At 35.4% G+C, this 19,256-nt stretch overlaps 1 protein-coding gene across 4 annotated transcripts in view; it reads right to left on the bottom strand.

Annotated features, from left to right (window-relative positions):
• The window catches only part of CCDC91 (coiled-coil domain containing 91), a 400,877-nt gene that overhangs the window by 64,883 nt on the left and 316,738 nt on the right, over window positions 1-19,256 (bottom strand). For all 4 annotated transcript variants that reach the window (XM_040234623.1, XM_040234619.1, XM_040234621.1 and 1 more), the window contains one exon: window positions 7,252-7,365. In XM_040234623.1, the coding sequence (XP_040090557.1) occupies window positions 7,252-7,365 (114 nt within the window). The remainder of the gene's footprint in view (window positions 1-7,251; window positions 7,366-19,256) is intronic.

The following is a 19,256-nucleotide window of genomic DNA, read 5'->3' as shown; positions in this document are numbered from 1 at the left end:
CAACTGATTAGGATGAGAACGGGCAAGAGGCTGGGGAATGTCAGGAAAGTGTTATTTCCCTACAGTGATGTATAAATAATACACCAAATAAATATAAATGATGCAAGTGATTTACACCAAGAATTAAAAACCCGTGGAGAGATTCATCAGTTGTCAAGGAAAATGTTACTCATAGTCTTAACAGATTTCAGAACTGTAAGACCCACACTAGAGACCAGCTGGTCTGACTCCCAAATTATTAAGAGGAGAAAAGTAAGGCAACACAAGTTATTAAAGAACTTATCTTGAAATCATGTTTAATTCAAGTAACTATATAAAAGATCAGAAACTAAAGAGAGTTCATTTTGGCCAAATATTGCCTTTTATTAAATAGTTTGAGATGCAAACACTCAAGAATACTGTAGAAAACCTGGATCAAATCAGTCCTTTTATAATTAAAAAGTTATAACAATGCTTTGACCACAGAAACTTTGAAGTAAAGGTTATTGCTCCTTACTCCTCTCTGAAGATCTAAATTAAAAGAATCCTCTAAAGTGCAGATTATTCTCTTGGAGGTGATTTAGAAAATACAGGCCATAATTCTGGTTCTTAAGAGGAAAAAAAAATAATCTTTTATTACATTTGGATGGGATTTTATTTTTTAGGAATCACTGCTTGGCTGTGAGTAGTTGTTGCTTGCTGAATATTATTCACACTTCCTCCCTCATAGCAAGCTCATGTGTAACAGTCTTAACTTGTGGGATGAGTTAGAACACTTCATTCTAATCCAAAGGCCATAGGTCATTTTCAACCACAAATTCTTCCTCCCTAGGGAAGTGTCAAGGGATGTGGTCTTTCCCATCTCATTTTTCTACAATCTCCTTTAGTCTAAAACAAAGTTTATGTCACTAATGACCAGGTCTGAAATACTATAATGCATTATCTGGTAATTAATATCAAGAGAGAAATCTTTTCCAGCACCTTAGGAATTTCAATTATCTAGTTTTAATGAGGCATAATGAAAGAATAAATATCTTGAAGGGCTGACAGGAAGAAATTTTCTCATCAAGATTATTTTGATAGCCTAGAACAGGAGTTGACAAATGTTCTTCTGTAAAGGACCAGACAGTAAATATTTTAGGTTATGTGGGCCCCATGATCTCTCTGAACTACTCAACTCTGTGGTTGCAGTATGAACACATAAATGAATGGATGTGGTTGCGTGTTTCAATAAAACTTTATAAAAACAGGCAGAAAATCAAATTTGACCCATAGGCTGTAGTCTGCTATCCCTTAATCCACAATTTGTAATGATTCAAGAGAGTTTAAAATAAAAAAAATAATTTTAATATAGTATGGCTGTTATAAATCACTACCCTTAGGGATACCTAGCTGATTCCCAGATAAACTGAGTGTATGTTAAAATCTTTTCAAGTTTTCTTGCTTACCTTTTCCTCTCTAATATATAAATTATAACAAAAATTTATAAATTCATTAAAAATTTAGACAATTTCTATCAATTAATATGAAAAAATTTATAAGAAGTGAGATTGCAAAACTTTGGCTTTTCAATTTCATACTATATTAGTGAACTCAATATAATAATTTTCTCAGTTTAACAAGATAGCTTATAGAGGATTTTTTTAATACTATCAATTTAGAATACCTACAAAAAAGCACTTACAAGACAGTCACTGAAACAGATTCATTATTAACTTGAATTGTTTTTCTGGTTGATCATTTTAAAGCTTTCTTTGAATAGTTTGATTACACACAAACTTTTGATTATTATTATGAATTGGACTAACAGTATATGTATTATGTATTCGACTTAGCAAATAATTTAGGATGTAATTTCAGTGTAAATTTTGATTCACATAATTAGTACATAGGTAGAATAGGTATAGGTAATCCCTTCATCGATCTAAGATGTTTAGATGGATGAAGGTAAGTATTTATAAAGTTTAGTGACATCTCTATTTATAACAAAAAACCCTGGTAAATAACATTTAAAAGTAAAACATTTTCTCAATATAATTTTAATTTAATCCTAGTATAATTCTAATTCTAATTCTGAGTATAACTGTAATACTCAAAAGGGTTGGATCACTGCTTAAAAACTTGTTGAATCCAGATACCCAGAAAAAGGGATATTATCCTCTATAGTGATTTGCAATTCTACTGCACTTAATATTATAGGATAAATTATAAGCTATTTGAAGAGATAATCATTTCAGATATTTCATTCTATTTCTCCTTTAAAATACTGAACTTTTAGCTTTATTGAGACTTAAAGGCTAAGTCAAAGATCTCTCTTGGTAAATGTCACATTGCACATGAAAATATGTAGGTATTTTTAACTATCTTTTGATATTGATTTCTAACATAATTCCACAGTGATAAGAGAACAGACTGTGTATGACTTCAATACCTGTAGATCATGAAATTTTTGTACCTTGTTTTAAAGTCCCTGGATATATACCACTGTCTCCTGGTTTATACTCTATAGAACTTGAGTAGAATTTGTATCCTGCTGTTGTGTGAAAATTCTACAAATCTTAATTATGTTGAATTGGTTCATAGTGCTTTTCAGGTCTACTATATCCTCCTACTTTTCTGTCTATTCATTCTATTGATTTTTGAGACTTTGAAATTCCAACTAAAAATCTTAATTTATCTACTTAAAAATAATTGTAAAAAACAAAAAAAGAATAGAAAATACCAGAGTACACTGTTCATAGTAAGGGTAGGTACTGTCTTATAAATTTTATTTTCTAATTTTTATTTTTGTTTATAGATTCATTGAGAATTGGGTCACAATGTAAACTGCATTTCTTAAGGCCACTCCGATACACAATGATTCAAACTGTGGCTTTTGCTTAACAACATATGTTGAAGATTGTTATACTACAGTTTTAAAAAAAGTTAAAGACTGGTTAGGACAAAAGACATATAAAGACAGAAACTAACATGGGGTTAGACTTCTTCTTTCAAAGATTTTGGAAAACTTCTAGGGGGGACGATTACTTCACAGAGTGGAATGTAAGCCCAGTTGGAATCAAGGTCTACAGGGCTTTTGAGGTGTCTAATGTTGAAAATCTCAAGTTGACTCTAGTTAAAAAAGCTGGAGAGGAGAAAGGAAAATTTTTGTTCTGGAAAAGTGTTCTTCTCTGATGCAAAAAGAAATTCATCTTACAAATGAATAAGGAGAGATGAGCTGCTCTAATTTAGTCTTTTGAAAACAGACAAAAAGATTATGAATTTGCTAAAAAAACCCTTTTGTTTCTTCTAAGTATTACTTTATAAGCCAGGAGATGTCTTTTTTGTGTGCATGTGAAAACTTTGCAAGCCTCCAAAATTCATAAAAATTAACTTGAAACACTGAAATCCATTTCAAAAAGAATCAGAGTATAGAGAATCTTAATTTTTAAAAAGTTATATATATAAGAAATCTCATAGAGGGTTGTTTTCATTTTAGATATTCTAGCCACTTTCCTTTTTTGTAGCTTTTCTATTTGGAGACGGGGAAACATTCAAATTTAAAAGTATTCCACAATGTGTGTTATTTAAAAAATTCTCAAGTCCTGAAGTGAAAGTAATAAACTTTCTATTAATATATTAATTAAATTAGTCTTAATCATCTATGAATCTAGTTACATGAGTCGAGTAAACTATTAGAATCATGTTTATTCTAAATCATGCTAATTTATTTAATAAATTAAATTTATTGTTCTTACTATATAAGGGAAGAAGGATAGAGAAGTGGAACTTTGGTGCAAATAGAATCTAATATTGTAATGACTGTTGTGATTTAATGAACACTTCTAAAGGTGATAACTAGTTTATCTAACATAAAGAGATACTAATCTTTTAGGCTAAAGGCAAAGGAGAAAAGGAAAGATATACCCACCCGAATGCAGAGTTCCAAAAAATAGCAAGGAGAGATAAAAAAGCCTTCCTCAGTGATCAGTGCAAAGAAAAGGAGGAAAACAATAGAATGGGAAAGACTAGAGATCTCTTCAAGAAAATCAGAGATACTGAGGGAACTTTTCATGCAAAGATGGGCACAATAAAGGACATAAATGGTATGGGTCTAACAGAAGCTGAAGATATTAAGAAGAGGTGGCAAGCTCAACATTCAGAAAACTAAGATCATGGCATCCAGTCCCATCACTTCACGGCAAATGGGGAAACAGTGGCTGACTTTATTTTTCTGGGTTCCAAAATCATGGCAGATGGTGATTGCAGCCATGAAATTAAAAGACGCTTACTCCTTGGAAGGAAAGTTATGACCAACCTAGATAGCATATTAAAAAGCAGAGACATTACTTTGCCAACAAAGGTCCATCTAGTCAAGGCTATAGTTCTTCCAGTGGTCATGTATGGATGTGAGAGTTGGACTATAAAGAAAGGTGAGCGCCGAAGAATTGATGCTTTTGAACTGTGGTGTTGGAGAAGACTCTTGAGAGTCCCTTGGACTGCAAGGAGATCAAAACAGTTAATCCTAAAGGAAATCAGTCCAGAATATTCATGGGAAGGACTGATGCTGAAGCTGAAGCTCCAATACTTTGACCACCTGATGCAAAGAACTGATTCACTGGAAAAGATCCTGATGTTGGGAAAGACTGAAGGCAGAAGAAGAAGGGGATGACAAAGGACAAGATGGTTGGATGGCATCACCAAATCGATGGACATGAGTTTGAGCAAGCTCTGGGAGTTGGTAATGGACAGGGAAGCCTGGCAGGCTGCATCCATGGGTTCACAAAGAGTCGGACATAACTGAGCGACTGAACTGTTATTGAACTGAATCTTTTAATATGGACTTACCAGGTGGCTCCGTGGTAAAGAATCCACCTGCCAATGCAAGAGACGTGGGTTTGATCTCTGGGTTGGGAAGATACCCTGGAGGAGGAAACGGCAACCCACTCCGGTATTCTTGCCTGAGAAACCCCATGGACTGAGGAACCTGGGGGCTATAGTCCATAGTGTTGCAAAATGTTGGACATGACTGAGTATATAAGCACAATCCTTTAATATAATTTGCAAGATCACAGATTAAATGGCAGAGATCATTATCAGTTTTCTTCAAGGGTTAATTACCTCACACAGGAACCAGATGACTCCTGTAAAGGCATTTCCTGTTCTCATTTTAAATGTTTCTAATGGTAGCCGCAAAATTTCTTTCAAGCAGAAAGTAATATTCAATTTTAAAGTTTTTTTAAGAGAAAATTGAAATTTTGATCAAAGAAATATTCATCTAAGACACTCTTATGAACAAGTTTGCTATTTTACATAATTTCTTGTCCAAATTAAGTGTTCAAATAAGAACTGGTCATATATTATTAAGAAAAGATGATTAAAAAGAATACATCTGTAAGAGTTTGGGATTAACATATACAAACTACTATATATAAAACAGATAACCAATAAGGATCTAGTGTACAGCACAAAGAACTATACTCAACATTTTGTTATAATCTTTAAGGGAAAAGAATCTGAAATATATATATATATACATATATATACACACACATAATATAAACTGAATCACTTTACTGTACACATGAAACTAACACAACATTAGAAATGAACTACAAGTTTTTTGTGTTTTTTAAAGGATACATCCACAATACCCTGAATTTATTTCAAGTCTGTGTTCTTTCACTATCACAATTTCTGTGTGTATGTGGAAAGCATCTATAATTCTTTTCTTGTATGACTGCTTCTGAAGTAGGTTATTTAACATAAACTCCTTGAGAAAACACATGTAAATAGGAGTTTTCTGGGAAAATATCACTTCCTGAAAGGTCAGCTGATGACATCTGGCTCAGAATTTTCTCTTGTGAAAGTGAAAGTTGTTCAATTGTGTCCAACTCTTCACGATCCCACGGACTATACAATCCATGGAATTCCCCAGGCCAGGATACTGGAGTGGGTAGCTTTTCCCTTCTCTAGGGGATCTACCCAACCCAGGAATCAAACTTAGGTCTCCCACATTGCAGGTGGATTCTTTAGCAGCTAAGTCACTCTTCTGAAGGTTATGTATCTATTAGAAATTTGGGGGGGGGGGTGGTTAAGTTACTTTTAAAAACATCTTGAGATAAGTTGCACAGAGATTTAATCCCACATGAAATGTTTCTGTGAGTGATTAATTAATCTGGAAAGCTTACTTAGAATTTTTCTTTTTTTTTTGCTCTGTTGACAAAACTCGTTGTTGAAACCTAATGGTAGCTATTGAGGGGTAAGAATTTTCTTTATATCATACCAAAATTGATTTTAAATTAAGAGTATGGAACTCAAGTGGTATCATGAGTTCTTATGACATTCCTAGGAGTGTCATTACTCTTCTACTTAACTGCCAACTGAAGAGTAATCTTTTATTTCTTACTCTGACAACCATTACCTGTGCCAAATATCCTCATACACACTATGTTTTATGCTTTATTTATAATTTTATTATGTTGTATAATACCATATATTGTATAATATATAGTCCTTTAATATCCATGTTATACTAAACATATAAATAAGACATAAAATAGTATGTGAGAATTCACGATATAACTTATTATATAATATCTGTAATTTAACATACTTATTACAGAGATTACCATTAAACATCTCATCCTAAGTGTTTCTCATCCTGGATACTAAAAAAAATAAAGATTTGTTGAAAAGTCTAAAAATTAAGCTATTAAATACATTATTTTCAGCTACTGCTCAGACTTACAAATTAATAAAACCATATTGTACCAAAATGACATTTATTTTGTAAAGCTTCAATATGCATTATAAATTCTGACAAGCATATTCTGAATTTTGTTCTCAAAATGAAACTATGGCAGAAGAGCCCTAATTTGATAACTGTAATAAAATCTATTAGAACCACAGTGGTGTTAACCTAGTCCGAAGGGCTAAAGAGTGCATACAAATTTTGACAACCATTACATAAGAAATAACAAACTTATGGCAAAAACTTAAAAAATCTATACCTGTCTACTTTCTTTTTAAGTGTAAAGTCAAATTGAAAATAGGTCATTTCTGGGAATCCAGCAGGAAATTATTCAGTGCTTTTTTTTTGTTAACAAATGGAATTTATGTTTACAGACATAACTATTAGAATATATACTTATACCAGAAAAAATATTAGATGAAGATTTCTAAATTAGATGAAAAAGGATGTTTTAAATATTCAAAATTTAATGTCATTGTATGGAAGCCAATGCTTCAGTTTATGGAAGAACAAATTAAAACCCTTCAGGGGATACTTACCCTTTTCTGTTCCTTTACATACTCTATCAGTTCGTCTCTTGTTCTCTTCACTGCCTCTTCCACAGCCTTTTCACTTCGTTTTTGCTCTTCTATTATTGCTGCTTTAACTGTTTCCTGTTTGTGGAAGGATGAGAAAAAGTCAGGGAGGTATGTGCTATGACATGTTTGTGTCCATTTTATATAAACTAAAAATGTTCCAAGGGTTGAACTTATTCTTTTCAAAGCATGTCTTTAAACAGGAATAAGAACTCATAGAAATCTTTTGGGTTCTGTGAACAGATTCCACAGAATTCACTTTTTCAAACTGAGTGAAAGGGGAAAAAAAATGGAGTAAGGCATTTATTGCAGGGAGAGCCTAAAATACTCCAATAGCTTCCTTACCAACCTTTCATTTGATGTTTACATGATTGATTGCCTTTCTGTACTTTGCACTATTCACATAAGACTTCCAACTTGTATTTATTCTTCCAAGAACACCCTAATGTTCTAGGCTGTTTTATTCACATTTAGCTTTTCCATCACACAATAATCAAGTGTGGTCCGGGTGGTAAGATTTACAGATAGTTTAGTCCTCCTGCCAGGTTAAGACGTTGAGAGCTGGACACCATGAATGAGAGGTAAAAATTTCACTCTGTGTCCTAATATCTGAAATGAGAAATCTAGGAAGAAAAGTGACACTACTCATTTTGCCAAAATAGTAATCAAGGACCCTAACAGATTTCAAATTTTCAGGTAAAGAGAAAGATGGCTAAAATTCTAAAGAAGAAATATTAACACTTCTCAAAAACTAAGAAATATTTTGGGCTAAAATAGCATTTCATAGATTGGAAGAATACTACAAACTCTAACTTCCTTTTGTCTACACAGGCAGTATCTTTCTTTGAACAGGCAATCAGAAGACGCCTTGATATTTCTCAATAGTATTTCCTTCATTGTGCTATTCTTGAGGACCCTTCACTTTTTTGTGTATACATGTTTTGGTTTAGTTTTTCCCAATTTTATACACACACACACACATACATACTTAAGTTGGGTCTGACTATTTTGTGACTGCCTGGACTGTAGCCCACCAGGCTCCTCTGTCCATGGGATTTTCCAGGCAAGAATACAGGAGTGAGTTGCCATTTCCTTCAGCAGGGGATCTTCCTGACCCAGGGATTGAACCCATGTCTCCTGAATTGGCAGGCAGATTCTCTACCACTGAGCCACCTGAGAAGCCCTATCTGTTAATCCCAAATTCTAAATGTATGTCTCCTCCTGTCCCCTGCAGTAACTATAAATTTTATTTCTGTATCTGTGAGTTTCTCTTTTGTAAATAAGTTCATCTGTATCACGAACAGATTCCACATATAAGTGATATCATGTGATATTTGTCTTTCTCTGACTTCACTCACTATGACAAGCTCTAGGTCCATTCATGTTGCTGCAAATGGCATTAATTTGTGCTTTTTATGGCTGAATAGCATTCCATATTGTGTGTTTGTGTGTATGTGTGTACATAGGACATTTATTCATTCATGTCAACAGACATTTAGGTTGCTTCCATGTTTTGGTTATTGTAAATAGTGCTGATATGAACACTGGGGTGCATGCATCTTCTCAAATTAGAGTTTTCTCTGTATATATGCCCAGGAGTGTGATTTCTGGGTCATACGATAACTTTTTTAGTTTTTTCAGGAACCTGCATACTGTTATCCATAGCAGATGCACCAATTTATATTTCCTCAACAGTGTAAGATGGTTCCTTTTCTTCATATGCTCTCCAGCATTTATTATTTGTAGACTTTTAAATCATGGCTATTCTAACCAGTATGAGGTGATACCTCATTATCGAAAGCTATAATAATTTTTGAAAAAAAAAAAGACAAAAAGATTATTTCAAATAAAAGCACCTACTATTAAAACTCCTGTTGGTTTCACACATACTAATTTGGAATTTGAAACTTTTCAGATTTTATAAAGGCAAAAAGTTAATACGTATGTTACTAAGCCCCCTGAAATAAAACACAGTAATAGTTCTGTGATGAAGGGTGTGAATATTTACACTATGTGGGTAAATTAAAAGTGTAAATAGTTTCACATTATTTCAGGACAGCATTTGCAAAAAGCCTTGCTTTTTAAGGGTTTTATAATTTTAAAACTACTGTAGACCTAGACTAGTTGAATATAGAAGATAAATCCATATCATATTGAATATCAAACACAATTTCTATCTAGTAAGGGTCAAATTTGACTAGAAATGTTTGAAAACAAAACCATCAATTTAAATAAAAGGAATATATCCAGGAAAAAGATGAAGAGAGTAAGCTACTATGTTCTTCAGTTAAAAATTTTTTTTTTAGGGTGGATACTTTTGAGGCTCCTTCTTTCTTAAATTTTGAGTTGAAGAAGAACATTTACAAAGAAAGTCTCCCTTGATTCTCTCCTCCCCAGCTGGCAGTTAGGTGACAGTCAAGGTTGTAAAATCTATATATACATACTTATATCTAAAACAGATAACTAACAAATGGTTAGGATCCCTTAGGAAGCATCACAATAAACAAAGCTAGTGTAGGTGATGGAATTCCAGTTGAGCTATTTCAAATCCTGAAAGATGATACTGTTAACATGCTGCACTCAATATGCCAGCAAATTTGGAAAACTCAGCAGTGGCTACAGGACTGGAAAAGGTCAGTTTTCATTCCAATCCCAAAGAAAGGCAATGCCAAAGAATGCTCAAACTACTGCACAATTGCACTTATCTCACACACAAGCAAAGTAATGCTTAAAATTCTCGAAGCTAGGCTTTAATAGTATATGAATCGAGAACTTCCAGATGTACAAGCTGGATTTAGAAAAGGCAGAGAAACCAGAGACCAAACTGCCAACATCTGCTGGATCACAGAAAAGGCAAGAGAGTGCCAGAAAAACATCTACTTCTGCTTCATTGACTATGCTAAAGCTTTTCATTGTGTGGATCCCAACAAACTTTGGAAAATTCTTCAAGAGATGGGAATACCAGGCCACTTTACCTGCCTCCTGAGAAATCTGTATGCAGGTCAAGGAGCAACAGTTAGAACTGGGCATGGAACAATGCACTGGTTCCATCGGGAAAGGAGTACTTCAAGGCTGTATATTGTCACCCTGCTTATTTAACTTCTATGCAGAGCACATCATGCAAAATACTGGGCTGGATGAAGCATAAGCTGGAATCAAGATTGCCGGGAGAAATATCAGTAACCTGAGATATACAGATAACATCACCCTCATGGCAGAAAGTGAAGAGGATCCTAGAGCCTCTTGATGAAAGTGGAAGAGGAAAATGAAAAATTAAAAAAAAGAAAGAAAGAAAGAAAGAAACAACTCTCGATGTCTTCAAAGGAAGAGGCTGATATACACACAAACAAGGACATTAATGATGATGAATGAAAAGGGATGCAGAAGAACTGGCCTAAAAAAAAAAAAGAAAGAAATACGGCAGTAATCTCCAAATGTATTCTAAGTAGAAAGGCTTAGAATTTGTCTCGGGGGAGCAGAACCATGGATGGGTAGGGGTGGAGCAGGTGACTTGTTTCATTATAAGGTATCTGGTAGTATTTGATTGTAAACATTTGAATATATTACTAATTAAAATCTTTAATGACATATTTCTGAGGTAAGTAGTTTATAAGACCATGTAGAACATCATTCCTTTAAAATGTTGAGGGATATAAATAAACTTGGTGTTAGAAATCAAAAAACAACAACAACAACAAAGATCATGGCATCTGGTACCATCACTTGAAGGCAAATAGATGGGGAAACAACAGCAACAGTGACAGACTTTATTTTGGGGGGCTCCAAAATCACAGAAGATGGTGACCGCATGAAATTAAAAAGATGCTTGCTTCTTGGAAGAAAATTTACAACCAACCTAGACAGCATATTTAAAAAGCAGAGACATTCCTTTGCTGACAAAGGCCCATCTAGTCAAAGCTATGGTTTTTCCAGTAGTCATGTACGGATGTGAGAGTTGGACCATAAAGAAGAATGTGCACTGACGAATTGATGCTTTTGAACTATGGTGTTGGAGAAGGCTCTTGAGAGTCTCTTGGACAGCCAGGAGAAAAAGACAGTCAATCCTAAAAGAAATCAATTCTGAATATTCACTGGAAGGACTGAGGCTGAAGCTGAAGCTCCAGTACTTTGGTCACCTGATGCAAAGAAGTGATTCATTAGAATTAAAGACCTTGATGCTAGAAAGATTGAAGGCAGGAGAAGAAAGGGATGAGAGAGGATAAGATGGTTGGATGGCATCACTGATCATTGAATATGAGTTTGATCAAGCTCCAGGAGACTGTGAAGGACAGGGAAGCCTGGCATCTTGCAGTCCATGGGGTTGCAAAGAACTGGAAACAACTGAGCAACTTAACAACAACCACCAACAAATATCTACTGTATAGCACGTGCAACTCAGGTCCATATTATGTAACACCCTAAATGGGAAAAGGACTTGAAAAAGAATAGATACATGTATGTGTATAACTGAATGACTATGCTGTATACCTGAAACTAATACAACATTGTTAATCATCTATGCTCCAGTATAAAATATAAACGAAAAAAGGAAAAAAAACTTTATTATTTCATTTCAATAAATAAATATCTTTGAATATGACAAAGAAAGTTTAAACCTTTCATTTTCTAACTAAAATCAGAACAAGCAACAATCAGTGAATTTTGTATGCATGTTCATGTGTCTGTGAATATCTGCCTGCATGTTTTCTTGAATTCCATGAATGAACTATATTGTCCCTGTGAGTCATGAGACTTAGTTTAAAATAAAATATACTTCACGAGGGATGATGATTTGCCACTAATGAATACATTCAAACAAGGCAATTCTGAAAGAATACTTTCCAGAATATTTTAGTAATGAGCACACATCCTGGAACATGATATATTCTCTAAGGCATGATTTATACTCTAACCTTGGCACTAATAATTCCCTGCTGGGGGTGGAGATGGGAGTATTGTTATAAGCAGTATACTTGGTACTTGCTTACTAAATCATCTTCAGTTGAGAAGCACTGCTCTAAAATTAACAGTTCGGAGGGAAAAACATCCATTTGCATATGTTGGTAAGTTTGTTAAAATCTATTGACACTTCTCATTCTAAATATATTTTGTTAAAAATAAAATATGTGTAAAAAATCACATCCACATTATTATATAACTAGTTTTTTAAGTGTGGAAGAAAGAGTTCTACTTACTAATTTTTCCAGTACTCCTTACTAGAATCACTTTCTACAATGTTACAATAGGTCATGATGAAGGTCATTTCCTTTACTAGCATGCGAGAAGATGCAGTTGTGCAGTAGTTAGAGCATTCTTTGGCATTGCCTTTCTTTGGGACTGGAATCAAGACTGACTTTTCCCAGTCCTGTGGCTACTGCTGAGTTTTCCAAATTTGCTGCTATATTGAGTGCAGCACTTTCACAGCATGATCTTTCAGGATTTGAAATAGCTCAACTGGAATTCCATCACCTCCACTAGCTGTGTTCATAGTGATGCTTCCTAAGGCCCACTTGACTTCACATTCCAGGATGTCTGGCTCTAGGTGAGTGATCACACCATCAAGGTTATCTGGGTTGTGAAGATCTTTTTTGTACAGTTCTTATGTGTATTTTCGCCAACTCTTCTTAATATCTTTTGCTTCTGTTAGGTCCATACCATTTCTGTCCTTTATTGAGCCCATCTTTGCATGACATGTTCCCTTGGTATCTCTAATTTTCTTCAAGAGATTTCTAGTCTTTCCCATTCTATTGTTTTCCTCTATTTATTTGCATTGATCACTGAGGAAGGCTTTCTTATCTCTCCTTGCTATTCTTCGGAAATCTGCATTCAGATGCTTATATCTTTCCTTTTCTCCTTTGCTTTTAGCTTCTCTTCTTCTCACAGCTTTTTGTAAGGCCTCACAGACAGCCATTTTGCTTCTTTGCATTTCTGTTTCTTGGGGATGGTCTTGATCCCTGTCTCCTGTACAATGTTTTAGAAAAGGAAGAGGAACCAGAGATCAAATTGACAACATCTGCTGGATCATCAAAAATGCAAGAGAGTTTCAGAAAAACATCTATTTCTGCTTTATTGACTATGCCAAAGCCTTTGACTGTGTGGATCACAATAAACTGTGGAAAATTCTAACAGAGATGGGAATACCAGACCACCTGACCTGCCTCTTGAGAAACCTATATGCAGGTCAGGAAGCAACAGTTAGAACTGGACATAGAACAACAGCCTGGTTCCAAATAGGGAAAGGAGTACATCAAGGCTATACACTGTCACCCTGCTTATTTAACTCAGATGCAGAGCACATCATGAGAAATGCTGAGCTGGGTGAAGCACAAGATGGAATCAAGATTGCCAGGAGAAATATCAATAATCAATCACCTCAGATATGCAGATGACACTACCCTTATGGCAGAAACTGAAGAACTAAAGAGCCTCTTGATGAAAGTGAAAAAAGAGAGCAAAAAAGTTGGCTTAAAGCTCAACATTCAGAAAACTAAGACCATGACATCCGGTCTCAACACTTCATGGCAAATAGACAGGGAAATGCTGTCAGACTTTATTTTTGGGGGCTCCAAAATCACTGCAGGTGGTGACTGCAGCCATGAAATTAAAAGACGCTTACTCCTTGGAAGGAAAGTTATGACCAATCTAGATAGCATATTAAAAAGCAGAGACATTAGTTTGCCAACAAAGGTCCATCTAGTCAAGGCTATGGTTTTTCCTGTGGTCATGTATGGATGTGAGAGTTGGACTGTGAAGAAAGTTGAATGCCAAAGAATTGATGCTTTTGAACTGTGGTGTTGGAGAAGACTCTTGAGAGTCCCTTGGACTGCAAGGAGACCCAACCAGTCCATTCTGAAGGAGATCAGCCCTGGGTGTTCATTGGAGTGACTGATGCTAAAGCTGAAACTCCAGTAATTTGGCCACCTCAGGCGAAGAGTTGACTCACTGGAAAAGATTCTGATGCTGGGAGGGATTGGGGGCAGGAGAAGGGGACGACGTGGATGAGATGGCATCACCAACTCGATGGACATGAGTTTAAGTAAACTCTGGGAGTTGGTGATGGACAGGGAGGCCTGGTGTGCTGTGATTCATGGGGTCACAAAGGGTCAGACATGACTGAGTGACTGAACTGAACGGATCAAATATTTTCTAGAGCAACAGTGTGCTTTATTTTGATTCTATACATGATATACACTGCTGCTGTTGTCTGTCACCCGGTCATGTCCGACTCTGTGACTCCACGGACTGTAGCACGCCAGGCCTCTCTGGCCCTCACCATCTCCTGAAGTTTGCCCATTTCCTTTGCATCAGTGATACCATCCTGCTATCTCATCTGATGTCCTCTCCTCCTCCTGCCCTTAATCTTTCCTAGCATCAGAGACTTTTCCAATGAGTCAGCTGTTCACATCAGATGACCAAATTACTGGAGTTTTCATCTTCAGCATCAGTCCTTCCAATGAATATTTGGGGTTGATTTCCCTTAAGACTGACTGGTTTGATTTTGCTGTTTGAGGAACTCTCATGAGTGCTCTCCAGCGCTATAGTTTGAAGGCATCACTTCTTTGGCACTCTGCCTTCTTAATGGTTCAGCTCTTAAAACTGTGTGTGACCACTGGGAAAACCATAGTCTTGACTACACGGATTTTTGTCCGCAGAGTAGTGTCTCTACTCTTCATAATTATTTAATTATGTATTACTTTAAAAGTTGCAGGTGGTTGTGGAATTGCACCTTAGAAAATGAATGTCTGAATCATAAGTCAATCTACTTTATGCAGTTCCTTTGTATCAACAGTTAAGGAAGTAGGACTTCAATTCCTACATAAATTTATGAGCTTACATTACAGCTCCATCAGTGCTTTTCACATATTGATCTAACTGCAGATGAAATTTCCATATTTCAAAATTCATCTGCCAGGTAACTGAGGAGCTTCCATCTAATTTTCAATTGGAAATAATCAATCTGCAGTGTAATGATAGGCAAAATGAGAAGAATTTAATTCTACAAATGTTTCTCAAATAATGAATATGCTCAATTAAAATTATATACTCATTGACTGATACCAATGTTTTCCAGTACTTACTTGTGTGAAATAGATTCTTAAAGATGAAATATGTAGAGTCTCATTAGATATTGGCATTAATAAATAAGTATTTGTAATCATTTTTGATGACAGGAATACTTAATGGAACCACAATTAAGCAAATTTTATTCTTTCCAAAGAAAATTCTATTCTTCTCACTAGTAGTGAAGGACAGGGAAGCCTGGTGTGCTGCAGTTCAAGGGGTTGCAAAGAGTCAGACACAACTTAGCAAAGAACACAAGTAGATGCACATTATTAAAAATTAGTATTACTATATTTTGAATTTCATCAACAAAAGTTTGTGAATATTTGCTGTTTCTTGTGTAAACATAAGCTCTACATAATATTTTCAATTAAGCCTCTTGGCCCGTAAGTTTCTAAAATATTTACTAACTGGCTCTTTACAGAAAAAGCTTGCCAATCCCTGATTTAGCTCATGATTCTGTAAACTGGCAACCTGAGCTGGGCTCAGCTGGACAGTTCTTTTGGTCTTGGCTGGGTTCTCCCATGTATCTGCCATCAACTGGTGGGTCCCAATCTGGCTGCTGCTACAATGATGGCCTACAGGAGGCTGGCTTGTTTCTCCTTCCTATGGGCTCCTATCTCCTGCAGACTAGTTCGGGATTTTTCACGTAGCTGCTGGACAGAATTGTAAAAGAAAGGGTGGAATGTCTCTTAAGATATGGGCTCAGAAATGATACAGTGTTACTGTAGCCACATTATACTGACTTAAGCAAATATGTATTAAACATTAATTCCAAAATTCTTATCTAATTGTCTATATGTCTTTTCAATACATTCAAAGGTATCAAGCAGTCTGTTTACCTTCTTAGAGACATATCTCCTGGACATATCTCCAACCAGGATTGGTTGGTCTCTAGGTCAGTTATTCTGGGGTTTCCATGATTTTTCTAGGGGTTTGGCTACATCTCTCTGGAGCTTATCAGCTTTCTAGATACCACTGGATTCTTTCTTCTTTCTTTACTTTTTTGTTTTGATAGTGTACCTCCTCCAGGAGATTCCTCAGAAAAGGCATGTTCTTTCTTTGTTTTGATAGAGTACCTCTTTCAGGAGATTCTTCAGAAAATGATACATGAGAAGCATAAGTTTTGGTATCTCCTTTGTCTTGAAAATGCTTTCATTTTACCCTCACACTTAAATTATAGTTTGGCTGAGTGTAGCTTTCTAGGGAAAATTTGTGCAGTTTTCAAGGTTATTGAGGAGTCTGCTTACACATTCTGATTCATTATCATTTGCATAAATGTGTCCCTCTTAACAGAACCTTCATGTATTTTCTTTACCTTTGCTTCTCAAAAATTTAATGATAAACTTAGTAACAGCCCTACCTAGAAACTTGTATAATTTAGAAACTCATGTCTTTCAATTTTGCAAGATTTACTTTAATACTATTATTATTATTATATTTACTGCATTTTACTTTCTGCTTTTTATTTCACCTCAAGATCCTGTGATTCAGCAAAAGAATCTCCTGAACCGATTGCCTAATGGCCTCGTCTTTTCACTTCTATTTTCCATTTCTTCGTATTTTTATACAATGTTCTCTGGAAGACTCCTAACACTTCATCTTCTGATTCTTGCTGTTGTTTTTTAAACTTTCTATTGTATTTTAAATTTCTAATCCTTTCAAGTGACTTTTAAAAAGGCACCCTCTTCCTCTTTCACAGGTGCAATATCTCTTACTTTTAAGGAAATTAATGATAGTGTTTTTTTTTTAACTTTTCATGTCTCCATAGAACGTTTTTAATCTTTGCTTTTCATGAGGAGTATTCTATTTATACTTGACTATTTGCTCATGTTTAAGAGTAGAGCACTAAAATGCTGAGTAACATATCTGTGCTTGCAGTTGTGGTTTATGGACTGTGATCTTAAGAGCAGAGTAATCTGGCTGAGTTGCTTCCTTAGGGAGATTTCGGATACCAATACAGTTAAGTCTTTTATTCTGGGCTGCCTAGATGCCTCAGTTAAAGAATCTTCGAATTTCCTGTTTGGTTTTCAGCATTCTGAGAGCTGTGATGGGAAAAATGGGTAATGTTCTCAATCTCAATAAGCAGCTGAAAACTTTTCACCTTGCTGTCCTCCCAATCCCATTTCATTAAAGCATTTATACCTTCAAGTAGGCTTGGTGATCCCTGGTCCAGATACCTTCCACTTTCTTTTTCTTTTTCCCCCAGAGAACTAACCCCAGGTTTCTGATAGAATTTGCAGAGGATGCGTGGGGATCTGTTTATTACACAAACTTCCAAACCCCTTCAAACTGAAGCTTCATCTTCATTTTCACTTCTAGAGATGCCTGGTTCCACTAACTGGGAAGCCTTTGGGAGTTTCCCCAGAGTACACTGCATGTTGTATATTGGTCTTCTCAGTCATCTCCACTTCTAATTTTGGGCTCCATTTCAGAGTTTTCATTTCAGTGAGGTTTTAGAAGGGAGTTAATAAAACTGCTCTTTTATCTGGATATGTGTTTGAAAAAAATGTATGAAACTTTTTATTTTGAAATAATTTTAGAGGTACAGAAAACTTACAAAGACAGTAGTACAAGGGTTCTCATATGCCCTTAACACAGCTTCTTCTAATATTATCATCTTACATAACTATGGTACATTTATCAAGCTAACAAATTAATATCATATGGTAATACTAAATAGATTACACTCAATAGATTATTCTGTTAAGCATATACAACAGCTTTTCTAATAATGCTTTTTTTCTGTTCCAGGATTAAACTAGGGTAAGATATTGCATTCAGACATCATGTCTCATTAGTCTCCTCCAATTTGTGGCAGTTTCTCAGTCTTTCCTTATTATATTGACACTGTTGAAAAGTACTTTTCATTTTGAAGAAATTTGGATTGGTGGTTTTTTTCTCTTACAATTAGATGGGGGTTATGAATTTTTGAGAATGCCACAGAAGTGAATAATGCTTTTCACTGAAATCAGTAATTATAATTATTACAGTTCATATTCTCATCCTCTGTCACCCCCTTCTTCTCCTGCTGTCACTCTTTTGCAGCATTAAGGTCTTTTCCAAAGAGTCGGCTCTTCCCATCAGGTGGCCAAATTATTAGGGCTTCAGCCTCAGTATCATCTCATCCTCTGACACCCTCTTCTCCTTTTGTCTTCAATCTCTCCCAGCATCAGGTCAGGTGGCCAAAATATTGGCACTTCAGCTTCAGCATCAGACCTGTCAATGAATATTAAGGGTTGGTTTCCTTTATGTTTGATTGGTTTGATCTCCTCACTGTCCAAGGGACTCTCAAGAGTCTTCTCCAGCACCACAGTTCAGAAGCATCAGTTCTTTGGTGCTCAGCTTTCTTTATGGTCCAGCTCTCACATCTGTACATGACTACTGGAAAAAACACAGCTTTGACTATATGAAACTCTGTTGGCAAAATGAGTACCTGGTACACAGCAGAAATGCCTAATTAATCTTCAACAAATGAGTGAATTTGTTTCCTCAATTCAAAGAAACCTACTTAAGCATAGGGACTATAACTTACATCTCTTGTGGACCCCACAAGAGGTGTATATCTTGTGGGTATACCTAGGTTAAAGCTTCCCTGGCTTTTTCAGTTCATAAGTTGTTTGGCTGTCTCAGTAATTTTGTTCATGGTGCCCTCTAGGCCAGAAGAAATACCTAAGTGTCTCATCTATTAATGGAACATATCTTAGTAGCCATTTGAAAAGATACAAAAAATGAAAAGAAAAAAACTTTTAATTCATTATTAACCATAGTTATTTATGGGAATTTGTACATGTCAGGCATTATACAACTTCTTAAATCTTGACCTAAGACTGGACTTTATTTCCTATTCCACAATATTTGCATGGTACTTGTTCTGTTTTGTTTTGTTTTTTAATCATAGCAACAGA

The sequence above is a fragment of the Oryx dammah genome, unplaced genomic scaffold, assembly GCF_014754425.2.
Source record: "Oryx dammah isolate SB20612 unplaced genomic scaffold, SCBI_Odam_1.1 HiC_scaffold_29, whole genome shotgun sequence".
Lineage (NCBI taxonomy): Eukaryota > Metazoa > Chordata > Mammalia > Artiodactyla > Bovidae > Oryx > Oryx dammah.
This window is presented reverse-complemented; position numbering and strand designations above follow the sequence as displayed.